At 37.7% G+C, this 27,710-nt stretch overlaps 1 protein-coding gene across 1 annotated transcript; it reads right to left on the reverse strand.

Moving 5' to 3' along the window:
* Positions 1-3,282: 3,282 nt before the first annotated feature.
* On the reverse strand, positions 3,283-27,364 carry LOC109423284 (elongation of very long chain fatty acids protein 7). Its single transcript, XM_019698209.3, has 5 exons — positions 26,477-27,364; positions 26,061-26,392; positions 25,887-25,992; positions 4,534-4,670; positions 3,283-4,289 (listed from the first exon to the last, which is right to left on the reverse strand). The coding sequence occupies exons 1-5, from the start codon at positions 26,535-26,537 to the stop codon at positions 4,110-4,112; spliced, it is 816 nt and encodes a 271-aa protein (XP_019553754.1). The 5' UTR covers positions 26,538-27,364; the 3' UTR covers positions 3,283-4,109.
* Positions 27,365-27,710: the final 346 nt, after the last annotated feature.

The raw sequence follows: 27,710 nt of genomic DNA on the forward strand, positions 1-27,710 counted from the left end.
CCGAAGCTCTCGACAATTAAAAATAACTTCCTCTCCCGCTTTGACATACATGTGCACAACAGACAATGTGTTAGATGTTCATCTAATCCCATCCGAAGGGGGTTTGGATTGTGAAAAGAAGATAACCATGTGCGATTGTGGAATCGAGTTCAGTTCTAGGCCTGCTGGCGACGGAGATAGTCGAGTGACTCCGTAGCTTGAAGGAATAGAAGCGCCCGTCTAGCGAATTGGGAGTCGTGAGTTCGAGTCTCACCGGAGTACGTGGATTTCTTTTCATAATTTCAAATCTCAATTTGTTCATCGAGCACATGTTCTGTTGTGCACATGGATGTCAAAGCATTTTCAACAGTGTAATTTCCCACATGGCTTGGTCAGCCAAAGCAAAATCAAGAAATTGACATTTGTAAGGTGCTACGGTCACCCTTACCGTATTCGGTCGGCCGAGGACCGACCCGTCGAGAGTCCGACTGCACACTAATTGCCATACCAATAAGTGATTGGAAGGCAGTGCCCGAAGCTCTCGACAATTAAAAATAACTTCCTCTCCCGCTTTGACATACATGTGCACAACAGACAATGTGTTAGATGTTCATCTAATCCCATCCGAAGGGGGTTTGGATTGTGAAAAGAAGATAACCATGTGCGATTGTGGAATCGAGTTCAGTTCTAGGCCTGCTGGCGACGGAGATAGTCGAGTGACTCCGTAGCTTGAAGGAATAGAAGCGCCCGTCTAGCGAATTGGGAGTCGTGAGTTCGAGTCTCACCGGAGTACGTGGATTTCTTTTCATAATTTCAAATCTCAATTTGTTCATCGAGCACATGTTCTGTTGTGCACATGGATGTCAAAGCATTTTCAACAGTGGAAATCTTACTCCAAGCTTCCCTATCCAACGTTCTGTAAGACAGGGCGATCCTTTAAGCATGCATTTATTCGTCCTTTACCTACACCCACTCCTAGAAAAATTACGGACAATCTGTAATGGTCCATTGGATCTCGTGGTGGCATATGCCGACGATATATCTATTGTGATAACCGATGAACGCAAACTAGCCACTATACAACAAGCCTTCCTAAACTTTGGGAGATGCTCCGGCTCGTTACTGAACCTTGGGAAAACCATCGCTGTGAACATAGGACTACATCGGGCTGGAGATGGACCAGCCTGGCCGAGGGTTCAAGATTCAGCAAAAATTTTGGGAATTACGTTTTTCAACTCCCAAAAGCAGCTAATCGATTACAACTGGGCTGAGGTGATTAGGAAGACATCACGGCTGATGTGGATGTATAAGGCGAGAAACCTCACGCTGCTCCAGAAAATAATTGTGCTTAACACATTTATTACATCGAGACTCTGGTTCATGGCATCAGTAATCAGCATACCGAATCAAGCTGTAGCGCGAATGACATCTTATATTGGAAGCTTCATCTGGGAACGTTTTCCAACCAGAGTCCCGATTGAGCAACTAACCTTGCCAAAATTCATGGGTGGCCTCAATCTGCACCTACCAATGCACAAATGTAAATCGCTGTTGGTAACGAGGTTCCTAACAGAAATTAGAGAAACTCCATTTGCGATGTCGTTCCAGCAATATTTGGAGAACCCTCCAAATCTAGCTGCAATCCCTGCTCTTTACCCATGTTTAAAGAGTCAGGCCAAGGTCTTGCCTTACATCCCCGGACAAATGATAGAAAATCCATCTGCTGCTTCAATTCACAACTACTTCCGTGAAAAGCTGAAGGAACCGAAAATCGTGCAAGAAAACGCCAATATCTCTTGGAAGAAAGTGTGGAGAAACATCAGGGCTAAAGGACTATCTTCGATGGAACAGTCAACGTACTACCTCCTTGTGAATGGAAAGATTCCACATGCCAAGCTGCTTCATCGGCAAAACCGAGTGACCACCCCGTTCTGTCAGCTGTGCCCCAACACGGAGGAGGATCAAGAGTACAAATTGTCCACCTGCCCGAAAACTAATGCTCTTTGGAATCATCTTCAGTCTAAGTTGGAGACAACCGTAGGAAGGAGGATGACGTTCTCTAGCCTGAGAATACCAGAACTCATAGCAATGAGTGGGAGATGCCGTTACAAGGCTCTAAAAATGTTTATAACATATGTAAATTATGTTTTAGATGCCAATGACCAGCTTTCTGTAGAGGCATTAGATTTTGTTTTAAACTGTTCTTCTGTGTAACGTGTACATGTATCTAGTGAAATAGTTCCAATAAATGTGTTTACAAAAAAAAAGTAGTCAACTGAGAGGCTTAATATTTTTTTAAATTGTTGCTTTTCTAAATAAAATATTCTCAGGATTCAGGAATACTTCGGCTAACGTCGACGGAAAGACCATGATAATATATTCGACGAGAACGGCACTACCGCCACTAGGTGGATTAATCTAGATTTTGTTTTCTTATGATCAGATAAACTAAGACCGAAATGCACATAAGAGAAATAAAATTAGCTTTAGTTGGCGTTCTAAAAGTTATTGACAAGATTAGGAAAAATCTTCTAAATATTCTACATAAGGTTTCAAATTGAAGTAATTTCTCTAGAGATGTGCCAGTGTGAGGGGCGTTGGAATTTGGAACCTTGGATAGGCAATTGTTAGGGGAAAGTGATGTAATATGCACCCCCTAAGCAAACGAGGCGAAATAACTAAGATTACGATAATTTTATGGACAAGATTTTTGAAAGATAGTTTACTACTTTGACAAAGAGATGTCGATTTTTGGCCCGCTTAATATCAAATTTCCCCAATCAAACAAATAATTTAAAAAAAGTGGGCCAAAACGATCTCTTACATTTCCCGCTATGAATTCTACTGAATACCAAGGGGCTCCATCTAACTATATACGGCAGCAGTTGATGGTGTAGGAGACGGATGATAGTTACCCCATATCCGCCCGGCTTCCTATGAATAGGGCAATCCTTTTGATGTGAATATCTCTAGCAAAAATCAATATTTTGGAATACTTTCTTCAGAGATGATGTTCTCCACATCCAAACCTTCTCAGCCAACACAAGGTCGCATATGATGTTGAATAGGATGCCAAAGTGGAGGCGATATGCGTACTCCTTACACGCGTTTAAATGGAAGCATGTACGCATATGGCCTCCACTTTAGCATCCTATTCTACATCATATACGACTTTGTGTTGGCTGGGTTGCTTATAGTGGACAGTATAGTTTGTGGCTGGTTCACTAGGTGGCGTAAACGATGCTGAATAGATCACATACTGTCACGATTTATGACCTTCATTTCCAAATCGAAAGAAATTTATTTCTCTGGAATCTTGACAATAGTTAATAGGATGATTCCATATAAACAGCGCACCATTGCTTAAATTCCGCGCGCTTCAAATTAGACAATCTTTCCAAATGTGGAAAATCATCGTTTTCCACGCTTTTTATTCTAGTTTGCTTGCTGAAGGAAACTTCAATTATATCATGGAATAACGTGAAGGCGTTTTGCCCCCAGGGGTGCGTATTACCCCAGGTTACCCTCGTGCAACAGAATCAACAAATAACCTACTTAAAAAATCTCGTTAGCTCAGGATATTTCGTTCACTTAATTGCTGAGTACGGCACCCTCACAGCACGTGCCTAAGTCCAATGACCCGTTCGTAGTTTTGTTTTACAAAACCGTTTGGCTGTGACATATTTGCATTAGTTAGTCTCACGCGTACAATTCAAAGGTCACATTCAGTGTGTTGTGTATATTTAGTTTATCGAACTTAAAACCTACCGCCTTGCTTGGTGACGGAATCTATTCTGCGCTAGAAACTACTATAAATTAGCTGCTTTAATACACAACTTATTCGAACCTATAGCCTAGCGATGTTGATGGGGGGGGTTGGCAGTAGACGAGGGAAAGGTCTCTTATTGGCATAATATATGGGTGACAAACTAACAAAGGTGATTTGGGTGGTTGGGCTGGTTGAGCAGGCTGGCTGGCTGGTGGACTGACTGACTGACGGGTGTGTGCACTTACACGCAAAATGTGTACATGTAATTTCAGCCGTATGTGACGACGACGACGACGACCACGTTGGCTAATGTAATTCACCGGTTCTGTACGGTTCGGCTCCGTTTGGTCGCGGCCATGAGTTAGGAGTCTTTCACTTTGTCCTTCTGGGTTTTCACGTAGGCTTTCAGGTAAAAGTCGGCAAACAGCGTGAACATGAACAGGTTCTGCGTAAAACCGATGAACAGGAACACCGCCGGATAGTTGCAGTAGCCAAATATCAGCGGTAGGCCGAAGTGAGCCATCAGGACCATGAACTGGATCTGGAAGGGCATAAGAATCATCATGAAGAATTAAGAAAGATGTGTGATATCTAATAATCAAGAATTAACAATTTCGAATTTCATTTGATAAGCCGACATTTGAATAGCGTTACACAAACTAAACAAACTCAAAAGCAAGTTATTAAAAATGACGATAAAACTTCATCACCGCCTTTTATGACTCTGAAAAAGAAATGAACACCATACGACTTACTTATCAACAACACCGCGTCGCGATACCTACCAGTTGAATTTGTGTGATGTGCTTCTTCCACCAGAGAGAATTCCGCAGTTCCGGCCGGAACGAGGTCAGGAAGTAGTAGAAGTACATGATGACATGCACAAAGCTGTTGATCAACCCGAGCAACGTCGCGTGGCTCCCTGCGAATGAAAAATGGGCGCATTTTATGCGAAAGAATGGTGAAAGTTGATTAATAAATATGCTACTTAAGGGGAATGCATAAATGTAAAGAGAAAACTATATAGCTTTTAAGTTGATTGAATAACAAAATAGTACAATCTTTTTAAGAATGAAAAAGTAAAATTTTCATAACTTTCATTCCGCCACGTTATAACTTCCACAAACAAATAAAAGCATGGACTTCTTCAAACAATAACACGTCCATCCAGCGCCAGCACAAGACTGAACCATTTGTCCTAGGTCATTGTTTATTGACTCGGTTCAAGTCCAACTCTTAACCGCTTTGGATTGTGGTTGAATTTTTAATACATTTCCGCGCTGCAATCCGAAAACGAAAAAGAACATTGCAAACAGGTAGGTACAGTTGCCCAGTAAGAATGTTGACTATACACTGAAACCTCCATTTAAGTCGATGCATGGCTGATCGAAAATAATTTTTACCATGCAGGCAATGACAAAAATATAGACTTTTATATTTTAAAACACTTCGCATGACAAAGGAGATTTGTCAAAAAATATAAAACTGTAAAGTTTAGTCATTGCCTGTACGGTAAAAAATATTTTCGATCAGCCATGCATCGACTTAAATAAAGGTTTCAGTGTATATAACAATGGGCGATGGCAAATATCATTGGAATCTCAGAAGTTTGATACTGGAAAATTATTACAATTACATCGAAATTCGATTATTTTCATGTACACTATTTCTTAGTATAGCCAATTCTGAAAAAAAAAATAATGAGATTTTCTCATTGTAAAGTATTTATTTAAGGACAAACGTCTTGACATCCCGCTTCAATAGTGCATGCGAACTTCAGACGCACGAATCTCAAGAAGCAAGCTTCAAACAACAATTAATTTTATTATTCTGTTCTTGCTCACTTGTAATAAGCTTAAAATGAGAAGCTCAGGTGCGCTGGTTTTGTTTACGACGAGATTTGTGCCCTCAAAATCGTGAGTAGGTGCCGAAGTCGGCCATTGTGGCGGTCATTTTGGGATTCCAACAAGTCTGCCCTTAAAAACGACTGGAAAAAGTTCCATTTATTTCTTTAAAATTCTCATAACTTCTATGTATTGTTCAGTTGAGTATCAACTTCTTGCTGTCCACTTCACTTCCAGAAGAATTTCTGTGCTGTCTTACATCCAATTGATCTGATTGTTTGGGTGTCTTGTGCTAACTTACTCTTAAAATACATCACAGTTTATTGCAAGACAAATAAATTGCGATGGATGCAAGTTGGTTAGCAGATCGTCGAAAGAAACTCAACTATACATCCAATGCCAACTCAAACATGCTCCAGAAACGCAATCATTCTGTTTTTCTTCCGATGTAGGTTAGGAGTGCCAAAACAAAATTTAAAGAACCAAACCAAATCGACCGTGCATGTGAATCTTCCAAACCATAAGAGCCACACACAAGCAAACGTAGATGTTTTTGCAGTAATGAACGCATGCAAAATTAATGTGCTGTTCAAAAATGTATCGTTGAGATTACATTTTCCGTTTCTTTGGTTTTCCCGTTTTGGTGGGAAACCGGGGGATGATGTTTGTTTTCGATTTTCTGGACCCGAAGACGTACTGAAACACTGATCTGGTACAATCCGGTGCTGCTGGGTTGGGGTTATTGTGCATTTCTAGTGATAATTTTTATTAGAATTTTACCGAGCAGACCAAAGTGGGCCAGCTCAACGCACGATTCGCGAAGAAGCGACCTTCTTCAATTTAAAATAAAGGAATTTTGCTCATTTATGAGCTTCCACCTGAAAATATTTTTCATGTTCTGCAATATTCTTCATCCAACTTCTGAAAGACTTTAAAAAGAATAGACTAATAGTAATGTTCATTGCGGATCTATGTCAAATGTCTTACAATTTAAATATTCCAAAAACCCTTCGATATTTTTTATTATTTATCTCTGAAAAGCTGAGTTCCAGCCTCAACATTTGCCAAGTAGCTCAGGATAGTCAAATACTTCTAAATTTTGACTGCTATATCTGAGAACTTATCCACAAATCTCCTAAAAAGAAGGCTAAAAATATACAAAAGAATTTTCAAAGGTTTTTCTTGAAAAATTTGAAACGGATAAGGGAATTGCTATCAAACTTTCTAATCAATATTTTTGAAAAAAAAATAAATAAGGTGAAGAAATTTTCTAACTTTAAAAGAAATTTTTGTTTTTTTTTTTAAATTTATTATTAGATTTATTCATGATACTTCAAGTCAGAAGAGTCAAGAAATTTGAGGCACATTTTATGAACTCATTTCTGGTAGTTAAGTGAAGAAATTTACAAAGACATTTTTCCAAAGGCCGGGGCTCGTGGCGTAATGGGTCACACGTTTGCTTCATAAGCAGATGGTCATGAGTTCGATCCCAGCCCCGGCACTTTCGTCAGTTGCTCTTTCCCCCTGAGAGCAGCTGACACTGATCCTCTTCTGTTCCCATGGCTCAAATGGACCCGGATACTTGGACATCGGCGAACGGCAACCCATAATGGACCCCCAATCGGACTGGAAACAGGAACAACCAACAACCACACATCAACATCTTCGTCCTACCATGATAGGGTAGAAAGTGAAAGCAGCGCAACGGCAACCAGTTCGATATAGTAGAATTAGAATAGAATACATTTAGGCGCAGTACAAAGTGTAAGTACGGTTTCCAATTGGCATCGCTCACACAGTGCCCTAGTGGACACAAGGATATTTCAGATGATTTTGTGGTGGAATTGTAGACATCACTTATCTTGTGGAGTTCAGTAGAAAACTTTCCAGAATTTATATAACTCCAGAATTTAATAACTTCATGCACATCAGTGAAACCAAAACTATTTTAATACATATTCAAAAAGAATTTTACCAAGAAATAAGTGTAAAGTAAGTTTGCAAAGCTATATTGAAATTTAAAAAAAAAAAACATTTTCCAGATTATTTTTTCATTTGGCAATCGAAATTAAACTTAGGAACTGTGCAAATTTATGCAAGGCATTTCTATTAGGCCGATTAGCTTTTTATGAGTTATCAATCACTAGGAAAAGCTGTAAAATCTGACTGCATTAGAAACAACAACGATAGATCTCTGAGTTGTAGTTATCATAAATCAGATATATTTGTAATGGTCTTTAATTTTGTTTTGTTTATTTAAAACAGAATACTGTCTTCAGCAAAGTTGTGGCAAATTCAGTCCTCTATTAGAGAAAAATGGGAATATTTGTATTAGGGATTTCATTGATAACCTAGAACATCCTAAACACCATAAAATTTGGAAAAACGAAATAATTGACATACCAGTTGTTCTAAAAGATGAACTTGAATGTGGGTTACGTTTATATGTATTAATTTAGCCTTCGTCAAGAATATCAAAAATTGTTTTATATTCTGGTATGTTCTAGGTGTTCTAAACTGTCCTATAGTGAAGTGCTTCAAATCTACAAGAATAATTTTATATATTTTCACCACAAATAACAGCATTGCATAACCTACTGGGTTCCGTGAAGCTCATGACATCTACAATGTTATTTATAGACACTATAGGGATATTTCAGGTCAGCTTGCAGTTCAGAACTTCAGGTCTACACTCGTAACAGTAGTATTGCATATTCTGCTGGAATCCGCGAAGCTCTTGAAATCTCAAATGTCATTTAAAAACACTACACGGATATTCCAGATCAGGCAAACTACCTTGGAGTTCAGGACTTCAGGTCTATACTCGTAACAACAGCCATATCTGCTATACTGAGTAACGTTGCATATTTATCCATGGTTACCGGGCCAATTTGAAGTCTACTTTTTTATTATGCACCTTTGGGATATTCAGGTTCGTCCAAACTGTTCTTTAATGAAGTCCTTCAAATCTACAAGCAAAACTTTGTGTGTTCACCATAAGTAATAGCATAGTATAATCTACTGCGATCCGTGAAGCTCTTGAAATCTTAAAAGCCATTTGAAAAGGTACCAGGTCTGCCAAACTACCTTGGATTTCAGAACTTAAGGTCTACACTCGTAAGATCAGTTATTTCTGACATACTGAGTAACGTTTCATAATCAATCACGGTGACTGAATCAACCTAAAGTCTACTATATATTATTACTAGCTGTCCCGGCAAACTTTGTCTTGCCAGGTTGCAGTGGTTTGACAACTGTGGAGGTCATTTTAGCACAGCACTCTAGATTGGTTTCATTTCAATCCTGTTGAATTTCTTCTCGATTCATGAAAAATCATTACTTTCACAGTTTTTCTACTTTTTAGTTGATTTTCGTAACTTTTTATTACATATAAACACAGCCACCACGAATACGAATCAAGCCCTGCATAAGTCAACCTGATCGGTTCACCCGTTCGTGAGTTTTGTTGCCTCAAAGGGACTTCAAACTCATTTTTATATATATAGATGAACCTTTGGGACATTCAGGGTCGTCCAAACTATCCTGAAGTTCAGCTCTTGATAGCAACTGTAGTTATTTTGGCAATGAACTTTATCCTGTGACCTGTAATCCCCCTGGCATGGGTCATTTCGAGAAAGTTTTGAGATATGTATTCCAGATCACAACACTACTCCGGAGACCATAGCTTCAGGTCTATACACTATACTTTTGATTATAGCTTTTACCACTACATTAAGTAGTGTTACATAATCCACCGTACTTACGAAAGTACTGTGTGGCTTCGTGGTCGTGCGGCTAGTGTAGCCAAGCACTCAGTCGCATCGTGCTGAGGAGCGTGGGTTCGATTCCCACCACAGCTGTCAGGAAAAGTTTTCGGCTGTGCCACTGGTCGTTGCATGCTAGTCCGTTTTCTAGAACCGTGCTTCCTTAAAAGAGCGAATAGCTCACTGGAAGCATTAAACGTGTCCGTGTTTTAAGTAATTAGAGGAACATTTATTATATACTAGCTGTCCCGGCAAACGTTGTCTTGCCAAGCTGTAATGGTTTGACAACTGTTGAGCTCATAACGTCACCGCACTCTAGATTGGTTTCATTTCGATCGTGTTGATTTCCTTCCCATCTCATGGAAAATCATTACTTTATCAATTTTCTTACTTTTCTAGTTGATATTCGCGACTTTTTGTACATATAAACACAGCCACCACGAATACGAACCGAACCGTGCAAGAGTCATGCTGATCGGTTCATCCGTTCTTGAGTTTTGTTGCCTCAAAGAAATTTTAAACTCATTTTTATATATATAGATTTTTGGGATATTATGGGTTTAATTACTGTTATGAAGCTTAGTTGATAAAAACAACCACCTTAACTATCAGAAGACTTACTGGACATGATAGATTACAAACAGATTATTGAAAGAAGTTTCCGTTACACCCGTAGACTTAAGGATCTAAACTCAAGAACTGTTTGGATGACCTAGGATATCCCAACTGATCTGATACTGTCTATTGAAATTTCAGATGGCTTACTGAACATAATAGGTTACAAACATAGCTTTGTATAATGAAAGAAGTTACCGTTACACCCGTAGACTTTAGGATCTAAACTCAAGAACAGTTTGGATGACCTAAGATATCCCGATCTATTGAACTTTCAGAAGTCTTACTGAACATAATAGGTTACAAATCGTAGCTTTGTATAATGAAGGAAGTTACCGTTACACCCGTAGACTTTAGGATCTAAACTCAAGAATAGTTTGGATAACCTAGGATATCCAGAAGCAAAATATTCTGCATTATATTGTACCGTTGTTATGCTATTGATCACCAAAACTACAGAAAAACGTAGAAAAAAACCCACAATAACGCTTGGAAAAAGTCCGGCTTCAAAGGGTTAAGCTACATATTGTAGAAAAAAGTAATATCATAGCATAGCATTGCATTAATACTTGCACAAATCGTGGATGGAGCTGCAAAGTTGATTACATATATCCATTGCCATTGCAGATTTCGCTACTATCCAAAATAGCACAGACCCACTCATCTCCACACACCTGGCCAAGTCCTTGCAAGCATTTTTATGTTTTAAGTGGCAAATTTTTCACCTTCGCCTAAGCATTAAACCTGGTTTAACGACATTACATGGGTAATCCAGTTTTACGAGTCAAGCGGACAATATAGTGTACAAAGAATAAAGAGAATACATCAGAAAGACCATACTTGTAGGATAGAGTTATATATTAGCTTTTTTTATTGGAACGTGTACGTAGAATCCGATTTGGATTTCAAAATTTAAAAAAAAAAACATTTTCTTTTCCTTGTGGAAATGGACTTGTAGATGAAAAAATCGAGAGAAGATAGTTTGAAGCGCTTGACCAATCGACTACTTGGCAAATATTGAGGCTAGAAGTCAGCTATACAAAAATTTAAAAATCAGAGTAAGGTACACCGGGGCAAGTTGAAACGGGTGGGGCAAGATGAAACACGAAGTTTTGAAACAGATTTCAACACAATTTGGTAACTTATCCTTCGTTAAAAGATTGTTTGAATCAAAAACTATGCGTTATGACGATCAAACTGTTTATTATCATTAGAAAACATCATGTTAACCCGCTGTTCCATCTTGCCCCACCCGTTTCAACTTGCCCCGGTGTACCTTAAGGTTTTTGAAAAAAATAGTTAAAACAATATCAAAAAAAGATCTGCGTTGAATGTTGAACATCAAAAAAAGACCTCAATGATTTTTTTTTAAACGGAGATAGGTTTTTTTTTAAATATTAGGACTACATATCTAAAAAACAGTTTTTGAGTTATATTGTGTCGATGCAAACGTGAATGATTCATGGAATTCAGTGCATGAATAACACCCCTTTAAAATTGAAAAATCGAGGTAAAAGGGCACTAGCGTGCGCAGGGTTCTTGCTTAGGGGGGGCACTATAATAATGGTGCAATATATGTATGATCATGGTGCAAAATAGAATGATGGTGTTACACGCAATATGAATTCCCAAGTAGGGGTTTCAACATGTTGTGGTGCCAACATCACCAAGTACTTCATATTGGGATTCTAGAGAAGACTTGGGATGGTAATGTTTTCAAGGCAATACGAAACTTAAATATGAAGTCATTATCTCGACTCTTATAAAATTTTATAAACGTATCAAATACAATTATAGAAAATATTGTCGTTGTGAAAGAATTTTGATCCTAGACAATTAATGATGCTAGGAGAATGTCAGAGCTCCTAGATAGAACATTTTGATCGGAATCTTTATTGCAATCTACATAGATTCTTCCAGGATTTCTCCAAAGATTCGTGCATGAGTTCCTCCAAGAATTCCCTCAAAAAATCTTCCAATAATTCCTTCAGAAATTCCTCCAGGAAGTCTCATATATTTCTCCAGAAATTCCTCAAATAATTCCTCCAGGAATTCCTCCAAAATTACCTCCAGGAATTCCGCCTGAAATTTCTTCTAGGAAAAATCCATTAGAAATGTCTGCCCCCAATATTTCCTCCAGGGATTCCTCTAGGAGTTGCCCCACGGAATCCCCCAGAAAATCCTAAAGGAATTTCTGAAGAATATCTTCCTGGAATTCCTTGAGAAATTCCTCCAGGAGTTCCTTCAGAAAATTATCTAGGAAATTCTCAACGAATTTCTTCAAATGAATCAAATGAATAATTTAAAAAAATCCTTCTTAAATTCCTCAACAAATTCCTCCAGAAATTTCTCGAAAAAAAACGCTAGAAATTCCTACAGGAATTCCTCAAAAAAAAAAATCCTCCAAGAATTCCTCATGAAATTCCTCCAGGTATTTCTCCAGAAAATCTTCTAGGAATTTCAGCCAGAATTTCTACAGAGAATCCTAAAAGAATGTCTCCCGGAACTCTTCCAAAAATTTCGCGAGGAATCTGTACAGGAAATCCTCCACAGATTCCTCCAGCAGTTTCTCCAGGATTTTTCCAGAATTTTTTTCAGGAATTCTTTCAGGGATTCAATAATGAATTTCTTCTGAAATTCCTCCAGATATTCCTTTATAAATTCCTCGAGAAGTTCCTTCAGACATTTCTTTAGAAATTCCTCCAATATGCAACCGGTGATTTGTTTCAGGAATCCCTCCACGGATTCCTGCAGAAAATCCTAAAGGAATTTCTTCCAAAACTCTTCCAGGAATAATTCCAAGCAATCCTCTAGGAATTTCTTAAGGATTTTTACCAAAAATTTCTTAAGGAATTTCTCCAGGGATTCATTACTGAATTTCTTCAGAAATTCCCCAGAAACTTCTTTCAGACATTTCTCTAGGAAGCCTCATATATTTCTCCAGAATTTCTTTAACCGTTATGTGGCCGGCAAACTTTTTGCTTTTTTCTACACCGTGTATTTTAAATGGGTGCTGGGTACCCGGGTACCCTGCCGGCCACATAAGGTTTAAATAAATCCCCCAGGAATTCCTCCAGTAAAAACTCCTAAAATTCCTCCAGAGATCCCTCCTGACATTTTTCTAGGAAAACTCCTGAATGTCTGTCTGTCAGAATTTCCCCAATATTTCCTCCACGGATGCCTTCATAACATGCTAAAGGAATTTCTCACGGAATTCTTTCAGGTATTCCTCAAGAAATTTCTCCAAGGAATTTTCCATGGATTCCTTCAGGAAATTCTCAAACAATTTCATCAGAAATTCCTTCATGGATTTCTTCAGAAATTCCACAAAAAATCCTCGTGAAATTCCACCAGGAATTCTTTCAGAAATTTGTCGAGGAAGAACTCCTGAAATTCCTCCAGCAGTTCCTCCAGGCATTCCTCCAGAAAATCCTCTAGTTCTACAAATTCCTCCAGAAAATCCTAAAGGGATTTCTCCCGGAACTCTTCCAGGAATTCCTCCTTGAATTTCTCGAGCAATTCTTCCATGGATTCCTCCAGGACATTCCACAGGAAATTCTCAAGGATTTCTTCAGGGATTCATTCATGAATTTCTTCAAAAATTCATCCAGAAATACCTCCAGGAGTTACTCCAGAAAATCCTCTAGGAATTTCTGTCAGAATTCCTCCAGAGAATCTTAAAGGAATGTTTCCCGGAACCTTTCCAAGAATTCCTTCAGGGATACCTCCATGGATTTCTCCAGGAATTTCTCCAGGACTTTTTTCAGGAATTCCTTCGGAAATTCCTCCCTCCATGGATTCCACCAGATATTTCTCAAGGCATTCATCCAGGGATTTTTCCAGGAAATCTTTCACGGAATCCTCCAGGGATACTTCCATGGAATCCTCATGAAATACCTCCAAGGATTGCTGCCGGAATTCCTACAGAAAGTTCTCTAAGAATTTCTGCCAGAATTCCTCCAATATTGTCTCCAGGGATTCTTCCAGAAATTCCTCGACTAATTCCTCCAGAAAATCCTAAAATAATTTTTACCGGATCTCTTCCGGGAATTTCTTTAGGAATTCCTCCTGAGATTTCTTCATGGATCCCTCCGAAATTTCTTCGGGAATTCATCTATGAGTTTCTTCAGAAATTTCTCAAAAAAATCCTTTATTAATTCCTCGAGGACATTCCTCCAGGAAGCTTTAAATATTTGTCCAGAAATTCCTTAAAGAAGTCATCCAGGAATTTCTCTAGTTATTTCTCTAAGAATTCATAAATGAATTCCTCTAAAAAAATCTGGGGGAATTTATCCAGAAATACCTCCCGGAATGCAAACATGTATTCTCCCAGAAATTTCTCCAGAGATTCCTGCAGAAAATCATCCAGGAATTTCTCCAGGAATTCCTCCAGGAATGTTTCACAAAAAATACCTCAAAGAATTCTTTCGGGAATTCCTCCAAAAATTCCTCCATTCATTCCTTCAAAAATTTCTTCAGTAATTCCATCTTGAATTTCTACAGGGATTCCTCCAGGAATTCCTGCTCGGATTTCTCCAGAAAATCCTGAAGACATTTGTCCCGGAACTTTTCCTAGAATTCCTCGTGAAATTTTTCCAGGGATTTCTACAGATTTTTTTTTCAGGATTTTTTTTCTGGATTTTTTCCAGGAATCTCCTGGAACAACTAAAAAAATTTCTCTAGTTTTTGCTCCAGAAAATTCTCTAAAAAAATCTTCATGGATACCCCCAAGAATTCCTCTAGGTATTTCTCCAAGAGTCCATCCACGGATTTCTCCAAAAAAAAACTTCTCCCGAAACTGTTCCAGAAATTTTTCAAAGAATTCCTTCAGGAAATCCTCCACATTTTTTCCAGGAATTACTTCATTTTTTCAGGAATTTCTCCAGAAAAATCTTTAAGGATTCTTCCAGAATTTTTTCTAGGAATTCTCCAGGGATTCATCCTTGAATTCCTTCACAGATTCCTTCAGGAATCCCTCCTAGGATTACAGCAGGGATTTTTCCCGGATCTTTTCTGGGAATTTCTCTAGGAATTCCTTTAGGGATTTCTCCATGGATTCCTCCAGGAATTTCGTCGGGAATCCATCCAGGAGTCCATCCATGAGTTTCTTCAGAAATTACTCAAAAAAAATCCTTCACAAATTCCTCGAGGAGTTCCTCTAGACATTCCTCCGGGAAGCCTTAAATATTTGTCCAGAAATTTCTTAAAGAATTTATCCAGGAATTCCTCTAGTTATTCCACCAAAAAATCTTCAGGAATTTATCCAGAAATACCTCCCGGAATTCAAACATGGATTCCTCCAGGAATTTCCCCAGAGATTCCTCAAGAAAATCATCCAGGAATTTCTCCAGGAATGTTTCGCAAAAAAATTCCTCAAAAAAATCTTTCGAAAATTCCTCCAGGAACTCCTCCCTTATTCCTGCAAAAATTCCTTCGTTAAGTCCATCTTGAATACCTTCGGGTATTTCTACAGAGATTCCTCCAGGAATTTCTGCAAGGACTTCTAAATGAATTCCTGCTCGGATTTCTCCAGAAAACTCCAGAACTCTTCCAGGAATTCCTCGAGAAATTTCTCCAGGGATTTCTACAGACATTTTTTTCAGGATTTTTTTCTGGAATTTTTCAAGGAATCTCCCCAGAAATTTCTCCTGGGACAACTATACAAATGTCTCTATTAATTGCTCCAGAAAATCATCTTAAAAATTCTTCATGGATTCCTCCAAGAATCCCTCTAGGAATTCCTACAAGAATTTATCCATGGTTTTCTCCAGAAAAAAAACTTCTTCTGGAACTGTTCCAGGAATTCTTCGAAAAATTTCATCAGGTATTCCCCCATAGATTTCGCCAGGAATTTCTCCAGGAATTCCTCCAGGGATTCATCAATGATTTTTTTTTAGATATTCCTCAAAAATCCCTCTAGGAATTCTTTTGCTCGAGGAGTTCCTTTAATCATTCTTTCAGGAAGCCGCACATATTTTTCCAGAAATTTTTCAAAGAATTCCTTCAGGAAATCCTCCAAAAATTCTTCCAGGAATGCCTACTTTTTTTTAGGAATTTCTCCAGAAAAACCTCTAGGGATTCTTCCAGAAGTTTCTCTAATAATTCTCCGGGGATTCATCCTTGAATTTCTTTACGGATTCCTTCAGGAATTCTTCCTAGGATTACAGCAGGGATTTTTCAAGGAATTTTTCCAAAGCTTTCTCTAGGATTTTCTCTATGAATGTCTCCAGGGATTTCTCCAAGTATTCTTCCTGAAAATCCTCCAGAAATTCTTCCAATGATTCTTGAAAGCATGCCTCCATAAATTCCTCCAAGATTTTTTTCGCGGATTCTTCCAAAAATTCCTTCAGGAATGACTCCACTGATCCCTCCAGAAATAGCTCCACAAATTCCTCTAGAGATTTTTCCAGTTATTTCTGCAAGGATTCGTCATTGAATTCCTCGAGTAATTCTTCCACAAATTTATGCAGGAATTTTTCCAAAAAATCCTTCAGGAATTCCTCCAGCAATTCATCAGGAATTCCAGAACTGGAATTTCTCCATGAATTATTTCATGGATTCCTTCTGTTACCCCTCCAGTGTTTCATCCTGTTATTCCTTCACGGATTCCTTCAGGAATTCCTCCAGGGAATACATCAGGGATTTCTCCAGGAATTTCTCATAACTTCCTCCAGGAATTCTTCTAGAAACTCCTCCAAATGTCCCTCCAGAAATTTCCTCAGGGATTCCTGCAGAAATTCCTCCGGACATTCTTCCAAAAGTTCCTCCAGGAATTCTTACAAGGAAACCTCCAGGCATTTTCCCAAGGATTCCTTCAGGAATGCCCTCAGAGAATCCTCCAGAAATTCTTCCAGAAATTTCTCCAGGGTTTCTTCCAGGAATGCCTCCAGGGGTTCGTTTTCTGCACAAATTCCTCCATGAATTCTTTCACGAGTTCCTCTACGGATTCCCCCAGGAAATTCTCCAAGGATTCCTTTAGAAATGCCTCCAGGGAATTCCTTCAATAATTTTTCCAGCAATTCCTTTAGTAGTTCCTCCTGCAAATTCTACAGGAATTTCTCTAGACTCCTCTTCCAGTTTTTGAGAGCTACGTTCAAGAATTCTTTCAAGCACTTCTTTAGTAATGCCTTCAGGGATTCCTCCAGAAAGTCCTTCAAGAATTCCTCCTGAAATTTCTCCTGGGATTTCTCCTGGGATTTCTCCTGGAATGCCTTCACGGATTACTATAGATATACGCCACGATTACGCATTGAAAGCTTAAGTAATGAAATTAGACACATATTTGATTCAAAGATGGTGCGTGAGATGGTGCCTGTATGATTCTGCGAACATCATGGTGGTGCATGGAATGAATGATGTATGTATGGTGCATCAGCTATGATTCTGTTATACTCGTCATGTTTCATATTAAGGTGCACATGCAATTCGTGCAAAGGTGCAGGAAACTCAATGTGGCACAGAAATCAACATGTTCCAGGTACGTGGAATACTATTTTGTATGCGAAATGCCAAAATGGTGCATCAAATTTAAATGTAAACCACATCATAATGGTGCATAAGATACCTAGATGGTATAATGAATGCCAAAATGGTGCATGAAAAGCTTTAAAGAAGGCGTATGATGCTAGTATGCTGCATTAGTTGTCGCCGTTATTCAAAGATTATCAACATGTTGCATGGTTAGGTGCACGAATGGCAAAAATGGTGCATAGAATACAAAATAAAAGTATTTTATGTGATGCTCACAACATAATGGTGCATCAGATGCCTAGATGATATAATAAACGCTGAAATGGTGCTTGGAAAGCTTGTAACATTTTTGGGTTTTGCGCATTCTCTTCGTCTAATCAGAAGACCGAACATCACCTTTCATACATTTATTTATCTTCTGTTTCTTTTACATCTGCCCGCTCTCGATATGAAAAACGCCTTCACAATCTTCCCTAACACGATTCGTGCACCATCTTCGCCTCCACGAGGCTAGCAGAGTTTCCATTCCTGCCCACGACCTTCTGCACGCCGCCTAGGTGTCGTCGAGAACACCACCAAATCTCGTCCACAGACCCCTTTGTCTATCGGGATGAGGGTTTCCGCCGTACTCCACTTTTCATGCTCCAAGTGAGGGGACTCCATGCCCGAGCACACCTGGCTTGCTTCCCGGGCTGACAACTACTGAACAAGCGCACACTGATCGCAGACGAACGAACCGCAGCCTCTCACGATAGACGGTGAGAATTCTGCTTGCGCCAGAGAGCCGACGTCTATACACCGAGGTCTCCACCGTATCTCATATCTCTCTCCTCCCGCCTGGATTCATTTCAACCACGCGTTTGCTGTCCGAACAATCTCTCGTTGCCGATCGCCGATCGGTCGTCGAATTCTCCGAATGCATCGACTGGTCTGCGTCTGAGGTGTGTGGCATTGGTAACTGATGTCTGGAACTGATGATCGTCGCAGGGGTGCTCTACACGCGGTGCACGAATCGTTACATTTATTAACAAAACCACGGCTTTACCATGATACATATTTCAACCGTAACAAGCTTTGATGGTGCATGAAATTTAACGATGGTGCATATCAGTATGATGTATTTGATTTCTAGTTGATTAAAAGATAGTGCATGAGATCAGCATAATGCGTGGATACCTAGTTCATTCTGTGGACGCTTTGAAGAAGGTACATGATGTTAGTGTGCTGTATTAGTTGTCATCGTTATTCAGCGACACTCGACATTGTGTATGGCTAGGTGTACGAATTGCAAAAATAGTGCTTGGAATTCAATGTGGTGCCGAAGTCACCATGGTTCACGTCCATGGATTACAGTTTTGGAAGACGAAATGCCAAAATGGTGCATGTTATTCGAATATGGTGCTGACATCACTGATTAATTAAAATATGGTGCGTGAGATTAGCCTAAAAATGATTTTGAGATCATCATGGGTGTACATGAGATACTAAGAAATTGTATGTATCAGGGGTGCATTTGTTGCCACCATGATTCAGTGATTCTCAACATTGGGTGATTAGATCCAAAATGCAAGAATTGCAAAAATGATGCATAGAATTTAATGTGGTGCGGAAGTCAACGTGGATCAGGTACATGGAATACAATTTGGTGTACGATATGGCAAAATGGAGCTTATGAAACTCAAATGTGAATTAAATGCTTAGATGACGCGTGAGATGGTGCTTAGATATTTATGTGATTATCATGGTGGTGCATGGAATGCAAAGGAGCTACATGATGTTTGTATGGTGCATAAGTTTTACCATGATTCAGTTATACTACTCAACAAATTCCATATGTAGGTGCACGAGTTGCAAAAATGGTGCAGGAAACTCAATACGGCACAGAAATCAACATAGACCAGGAACAAGGAATGCTATTTTGTATGCGAAATGTCAAAATGGTGCAGCAAATTCACTTGTGAACCACATCATAATGGTGCATAAGATGCCTAGACGATATAGTGAATGCCAAAATGGTGGTTGGAAAGCTATGAAGAAGGTGCATGATGCTAGATGATGAATTAGTTGTCACCGTTTTTCAAAGCTTATCGTGGTTAAGTGCACGAATTGCAAAAATGGTGCATAGCATACAAAAAAAATGTATTTTATGTGATGCTCACGGCATTACGGTGCTTTAGATGCCTAGATGATATGATAAACGCTGTAATGGTGCTTGAAGAGCTGTGATGGTGCATGAAGTTCCATGATGGTACATATCATGGTAGGTATTGGATACTTAATTGATAAAAAGACATTTCCAGCGATCATCATAATACGTGGATACCTAGATCATTCTGTGGACATCATGATGGTGTATTGAAAGCTTTGAAGAAGGTGCATGATGTTAGTGTGCTGTATTAGTCGTCACTGTTATTCAGTGATACTCGTTATTTTGTATGGCTAGGTGCACGAATTGCAAAAATGGTGCTTAGAATTCAATATGATGCCGAAGTCACCATGGTTCACGTACATGGAATACAGCTTTGGAATACGAAATGCCAAAATGGTGCATGTTATTCGAATATGGTGCTGACATCACTGATTAGTTAGAAGATGGTGCGTGAGTTTAGCCTAGATGATTCTGAGAACATCATGTGCATGAGATACTAAGAAATTGTATGTACACCATGGCTCAGTGATTCTCAACATTGCGTGGTAAGATCCAAGGTGCAAGAATTGCAAAAATGGTGCATATAATTTTTTATAGAAGGGGGGGCAAGTGCCCCCCCCTTGCCCCCCCCCCCTGTGCACGCTAGTGTAAAAGGGTATATTTTTCCGTGTTTAGTACTGGAAATCTTGAGTGAACATTTCGCCCAGAAGAAGAAATAAAAAATCTTAGGGTCTATTAGGCTGTCTCAAAAAAATCAATGTACGAAAAGTCAAGGTGCTCAACCCAATCATTTAGAGTTTCCGCCAGGGCGATTTTTAAAAAATTGCCCTTTTTCAAGAAAAGTTTCAAAAAAATCATTTTTCCGTAATATTTTTTCTTAACTTATGATTTTATTACTATTTTTTTATTTTTCTATGGACCTCGTGACATTCTTGAAGGGTATTAGTTATTGAAATATGGTAGTTATATTGACGGCAGAACCGTTTTGGTGCTTATAAAAGGACTATTTTTTTGAGAATTTTTCATCTAAATTTAATAAAAAATACATATATATTTTTTTTATTTTCAATCATGAAAGTTTTATCTGATAGTATTATTTGTATGAGTCTTTCCTATTAAAAAATATTTTAAATGTCTTGTCTAGAAGCTGAGATATTACGCTTTTAGTAAATAGACAATATATCAAATTTTTGTAAAACTTTGTATATTTGGAATATTATAAGTTCTTTGTGACACTCTAACGTAAAGCCTGTATCCGCAATAATCGGGACACAGAAGTACGCCAGTAGCTCTGTAATAAATCGGTGAAATTGGCCAAATAATTGACAGAGGACTCTTTGGTGTATGTTTATTATTTGTGCCAAATTTCATGAAAATCGATGCATTACCTTTAACTGTGGATGAAAAACAAACAGACGTGGCTTTAAGCATTTTGTACAATCATGGTCGATTTTCACTCGCATACTAGATGGTTCTTTTACGCTACAGTTCAAAGTTCTGTGATGATAATTATGAAATTTCGTTAGCAGTTATGATACTTATAGAGACACTTTCATGCAAAATATCATCAACTTTGATCAATTGGTTTGAAAGCTACTGGTGTTGATAGGGGTGAGTGTAAGTGAAAATTTTTCGTGCTTTTCATGTGCAATTTTAGCCCATTCATAACTTTTGAATTTCTCTGCCAATTCTCATGAAATTTTCACAGAAGCTAGTTGATAATGTGTATATTATGCCTGCAAAATTTGATGCGTATTGGTATAGTACTTTCAATAGTACAATCGAAACAATAAAGGGTGTTGACTAATTGCTGTCTGAGAGGCTAAAATCACGTTTAGTCCCAATACATGTTTCGACTATAAAATTGTGGATAGTGCATCGATTTTTTTGAAATTTTGCCTATGCAACAAACGTAGATTGAGAGGTTTGTGTTCAAAATTTCAGCCATTTTCTTTGCAAATTCAAAAGTTACAGCGCTGACAAGCAAAACTAGGGGCTGTACAAAATTCAATGGCGCACATTTTACTCTTACGTTGCCACAACAAAAAGTACTGCACCGATTCACATGAAATTTTGTAGGTGAAATGAACACATCATAAGATGTTATTAGACAAAATTTGAGCAATTTTAATGAATCTTTTGCAGAGTTACAGCTATATTTCTGTGTCCCGATTATTGCGGATACAGGCTTTACATATTATAAAAAAGTTAGGATTGAAATAACGCTTTCCTTGTTGGATGGTCAAGCTAGTTTATGCATGGTTTTTTTTTTTAATTCTGGGTGGTTGGCAGTAGATTCATGAAGAGCTTTTATCTGAATAACTACAACAATCACTTGACTATCACGCCTTGGACCTGGGATCGAATCTCACTCCCGACAAACTCTCAACAATGTGGGTACTTCCTTCGGAAGGGAAGTAAAGCGCGGGTCCCGAGATGAACTAGCCTAGGGCTAAAAATCTCGTTAATACAGATAAAAAAATAAAAAAAACTACAACAACGACCGGTAGCAACGCCATTAAGTTCGATATTATGTCGTGGAATTCTCGACTGCTACAACCTTATATCTAAAATAGTAAAAAAACATTCCATTCAGAGATTACATAATAATGATGAAACGAATATAAAAGAATTGTGTAAAGTCACGATTGATTTTGAAAAAAAAAAACTAAGACAGTTTTAGAACTTTTGAAAAATAATAGACAAAGTTAAGCTCAGTGTCATGTCAAAATTTGAGTTCAATTCATCAAAGGAAATATAGTCAAACAATCTCAAAGTTTTGTATGACCATCGGCGTTTGTCTGATTAACTATGCACCACCGTTGCCGAGTTACAGAGTTACATACAATATTGTCCAATTTGACGAGTGTGTCTCTACCTTGACACTCACTGATTTATCTGAAGTTATGTGTTTTGCTAGAGCTAGAAAATTGAATTTACAAAACTGTGGAAAGTTCTGGATTTGATATGTCGTGATTTAAAAGTGAAGTTTAAAATTTACCAGAGAAACAATACTTAGAAATAGATATTTTTGTATTTTTTATGTATACATATATTTTCCAAATTATTTGCCATTATATTTCTCAATTAACACAAATTGATTCTGCAATTTTTGAGAATTTCTACAAAAGCTTAATTTTGTCTATTATATTTCAAGTGCAAGTCTTCAGTATTAATCATGACTTAACTAAGGTTTTGTTTAATTGATTTCATAAATATTATATAATCTCTGCATGGAATGGTCGTTCCTATTTAAGAAAAAGAGGGGCGCAGTAGTCAGGAATTCCACAGCATAATATCGAACTTAATGCGCTGCTACCAGTAACCACGATACCCGTCAGAGTTGTAGTTATGCAGATAAAAGCTTTTCATGAATCTACTGCCAACCACCCAGAGTAAGAAACATCCAAGTATAGACTAGCTTGACCATCCAACAAGGAAAGCTGTTATTTTAATCCTAACTTTTTTTAATACACGTACATTAGTCGATTTACTAAAAGCGTAATATCTCAGCTTCTGGACAATATATTTTACATGTTTTTTTAGAGAAATGACCCATACAAATAGTACTACAGGTACTCTTCGATATAACGTACAAAAAAGTTTTCTCTTTGTACATTATATCGAAGCAGAGAAAAAATAATATTTATTATGTATTCGACGTGAAATTAATCCCAAATAATGATTTCGGTGAAATTCACAAAACCAATAATGAAAAACTTGAGTTTTAACGAAAAAGTCATTTCGTTTTGTGTGCTTCGATATAACGTACATTTTGCTTCGATATAACATACACTAATTTTTTCCCCAAATTGCGCTAATTCTGGGTAACAAGGCAAATGCTGCAACAAAACATTCATTTGAGTGATTTCGTAGTTTATCTAAGGGTTATTCGTGAGAGAAATAAAAATTTTCAATGTTGTACGTTATATCGAAGCAAAATGTACGTTATATGTATCGAATTCGCTATATCGAGGGCACGCTATATCGAGGGTACGCTATATCGAGGGTACGCTATATCGAGGGTACGCTATATCGAGGGTACGTTATATCGAAGATAACCTGTATCAGATAAAACTATCATGGTTGAAAATAAAAAAAAATTGTGCATGTATTTTTATTATTAAGTTTAGATGAAAAAATCTCAAAAAAAATAGTCCTTTTATCAGCACGAAAACGGTTCTGCCGTCAATATAACAACCATATTTCAAAAACTAATACTCTTCAACAATGCCTCGAGGTCCATAGAAAAAAAGAAAAATAATGAAAAAAAATCATAGGTTAAAAATATATTACGAAAAAATGATTTGCATGATAAACATATATTTCAGCCAAATTTGGTTGCACGCGTTCTGTCACTTTGCGTGGAATAATCATATAATATATGCGATATATGAAATATAACACGTTTTGATAATCTGCATACAACTTTTGCGTCAGATTGATGGAAGTCAAAATATTTGTGAGTATATGGGACAGTCTCTTTAAGTTTTAGAAAAGTTTTCAAAAACAATTTTCATTCTTTACCCCTTGAACGATCGCGCTGTTGTATTAAGAACAACACGATGAAAAAATCGCGCAAAAACTCAAGCATTAGCGTGGAGCTGGTAGTGTTAGCCAGCCACGTGAATAACGGAAGTTTAAATTCAATTTAAAAATGCTTTCTTAGCTTATATTTGAAACATAAGTTGTTAGAGAGTTATGGTAAAAATTTCAGTTCAATTTGATCATGGATTACGGAAATATGAAGGGAGAAACTTTGCTAAAAAAATAGATCAAAAACTTCATTTTCGTAACATTTTATCTAAAATTGGTCGCTCTAATGATGAAATAAAAATTTCGGTTCACATAATGCACGATGCACAAACAAACCCGTAAAACATCGCGACATATTAAGATCAAATTTTTACATTTTCTATTGGATGACTGTATTATTCAACAAAACCGTTTAACTCGTTATTCTTATTAAAGGTGATGATTTCCACCGTAAATGACATTTTTTTCTCCAAATTTTATTTTTTATTTTTTTTATTTGTTTCTAATTCTGTATAAACATTGTTAATGACAGAAAAATTTGCATCACCAGTAGTTCATTATTTTTTTAGCTTTACTTTTGAGAAGGACCTAAGCAAAAAATCAATAAAAAATTTAAAAAAAAAATCTAACAAACGGCTTGTTCGATTGATGTGCCGCCTTCAGCAATATTTTGGACAATATGTGAAACTATGTGGAAAATGCATACTTTAAAAAAAGGCTGTTATTTTATTACCTTTGAAAAAATAAACCTGGAAAATCAGTTATCAATAGTTTTAATTTTTTATTGTTTTATATGTTTTATTACAAACTGCATATAAAAGAAAAAAGTTTTATTTTTTTCAAAAAAAAGATGTTAGATTACGCATTATTTTTTTTTTAACTAGGTTCAATGAAAGTAAGTAAAATTTGCAACAAAAAAGATTTGTGGCGATATGTTTCGTGGCGTAAATAAATCAAAAAGTTTTTCTTTCCATGAATAAATTCTATTTTCCATAATAAATTTGAAAATTCACTTTAAAAACACAATTTAAAATTTATAAAAAAAAAACTAAATTACAATTTTAAAAATTCAATAAAAAAGAGATAACAACAAATACGTTTGATTGCATTTTTAGCAGATATATACATATACAAACTAAAGATCCAAAAATTTCCCTGGTATAATGCAAACAGAAGATTTTATCCTTTTTCATTCGGTATATCTATCATAGATGTCCATTTCGGCATTTGGTTGGCTGTTATTTCAATTCAATGGATAATTTAGTATTTTATTCATTGTGAATTCAGACTTGTTTTAGCATTTCCGATAATTTTATGATATGGTTTTCCAAAAAAACTCACATTAATTTATGGAAAATTTGATTTCTTTTTTTCGTGGAAAAATCAACTTTTTATTGCAATTGTTGATTTATGTTTCGCATTGACTTTTGTTGTTTAATATTGCGTGCACCCCTATTTTTTAACACTTGAGCGATCGCGCAGAGTTGTGTTTTGTACAACACGTTGAAAAAATCTAGCTTTTTGTATGTACTCAACATTAGCGTGCTGCTAGCGGTGGTGACCATCCGTGCGAGTTACGGAAGGTTTATGACAATTTTGGAATGTTTAGGGTCAATTATTTATTTATCATGATATGTTTAATTGACTGCCTTAGAAGTTTTGTCTATCATTTGCCCTACGGCAAACCACTGTGCACTGCACTGATCTTGCCCTAACGACAATTAGGGAAGTCTAGTTGATGTCCGTTCATTATCACTTACCCGACACAAATTTCGTGAAGACGTATGTTGCAAACACCATTCCGGCATGGTGATACGTATGCAAGAACGTAATCTGATTATTCTTCTTTCGCAGCACAAAGAACACCTGCAAAACATTAGCGACGCAACTTAGTATGACGTGCAAAATGCAACCCCAAGCACCCTCTCACTCACTGTATCTAGCAGGTCTAGTATCTTCGACAGGTAGTACAGGTACGTGACGAATATGAGCTTCTGTCTGGTTGGGGTCACTTTCTGGCTAATCGGTTCGCAGACCCAGTCGTAATCGTCGGAGAAGTACGAATTGGCAAAACCGGTGATTCCGATGTACAAATTTAGCACTATCTGCACCGCATTGTACACGTTCATCACCGTTTTCAAGCTGAACGGCTGTCGATCTGCCATCATCTTCTGGCCCCAGTTGTTGACGAACTTTAGATACAGGAAGATTATCACCAGCACCGGCCATGGCGACCCCAGCAGCGGAAAATGTTCCACTCGTGGATCTGCAGGGAGAAGAACGAAAAGGAACACACTTTAATTTCACTTTTTCCAGTTGAGCGTAGAACTAGCATGCAAACAGCACCAACCGTTGTATTCTTTGAACAGGAACGTGAAGAAGTTGTACATCGATCTTAATACTAAAGCCATTTTTGTCACTTTTTTGCTCAATCAAAATCCACCAATAAAATTCTTATCAAATAAGCACTACTCGAGTTATTCACTTAGTACAATTCTTCTTAAACTATCATTTTCTGTGGCACCGAACTCTAATCCAACTCAAATCACACACAGTCCGGAGTTCATCAAACCGCACTCCACGCAGCCACGCGACCTACGAAGAAGCCACTGTCCAGGTAACAAGTTCTGTCGAACCGCACTCAGGCCCTATTTATCGATACTGACCGGACAACCACCGCGTTCGAGCTCAGACAGACGGTTTCGGTAGGTAACCCGAAAATTTGCATTTTGTGCCCGATGTTACACCGTCATGATCGTATGGAAGCGTGGACGGTACTAACTGTCGAAATATATAGAACAGGCGATTGGCAAATGTTTCGGTGCTTATCACTGGGGTTCGGAAATATCAGCCAGGCTGATTTGACCACGTCCGTTTTCGTTTATCATATGGCACCGATATTGCGATTTCTGCAAGCGGGGAAAGGTCAAGCCCAGGTAAGTAGCAACGATCGAGTGGGTTTGCAAGTGACGTCGTCTTTCGAAATTGAAACTGACGCCCGATGTGAGTCGATTTGGATTTCTAGTTTGCCAGCTACACAGGGGTAGACGGTCAACTTCCAGGCTTGGACACGAATGTAAGTATTATTGCGCCATAGTAGTGAAAACGTGAATGCAAAGTTTCCGTTGGAACTGATTCAAAGGTTTTGTGGCGATAAAGTTATAAATTAACTAAGGTTAACCACATTGCTGAATTCAAACTTGGACACGATAAAGTTGGGACATCGGCATTGCCATAGGCTTGAAAAGCTTGAAGCTTGAAGCACTCAATAATAAAGAACAACTTACTTTGCAAAACAAAAATTATTAATGTGCAAACCAATCCTGATTTCATGCAATACACACACATGCAGAGATGCTAAGGGGCAGGGCATGCATTACACATAATAGACACTCGAACTGAATCACTAAGGCAGTTCAAAAGGGAAACATGTTTTTCGTCTAAGCTTACATGCAAAATAGTCCGTTTCTGAATTAGTCAACATTCAATCATGTTATCCAGAACATAGCAGAATTCAGTTTACGAATATACACCGTGATTAAAAATCACGGATTCAAGAACATAGTTCCGCAATAAACTAGAAT

Source organism: Aedes albopictus, chromosome 3 (assembly GCF_035046485.1).
Source record: "Aedes albopictus strain Foshan chromosome 3, AalbF5, whole genome shotgun sequence".
NCBI classification, from domain to species: domain Eukaryota; kingdom Metazoa; phylum Arthropoda; class Insecta; order Diptera; family Culicidae; genus Aedes; species Aedes albopictus.

Bases quoted from the DNA above. Each gene is read 5' to 3' on its own strand.
- LOC109423284 (XM_019698209.3), bottom strand. From the start codon at position 26,537: ATGGCTTTAGTATTAAGATCGATGTACAACTTCTTCACGTTCCTGTTC. The intron at 25,993-26,060 runs GTGAGTGAGAGG...AATGTTTTGCAG, and splicing joins TACTAGACCTGCTAGATACA to GTGTTCTTTGTGCTGCGAAA. The intron at 4,290-4,533 runs GTAGGTATCGCG...ATGCCCTTCCAG, and splicing joins ACATCACACAAATTCAACTG to ATCCAGTTCATGGTCCTGAT.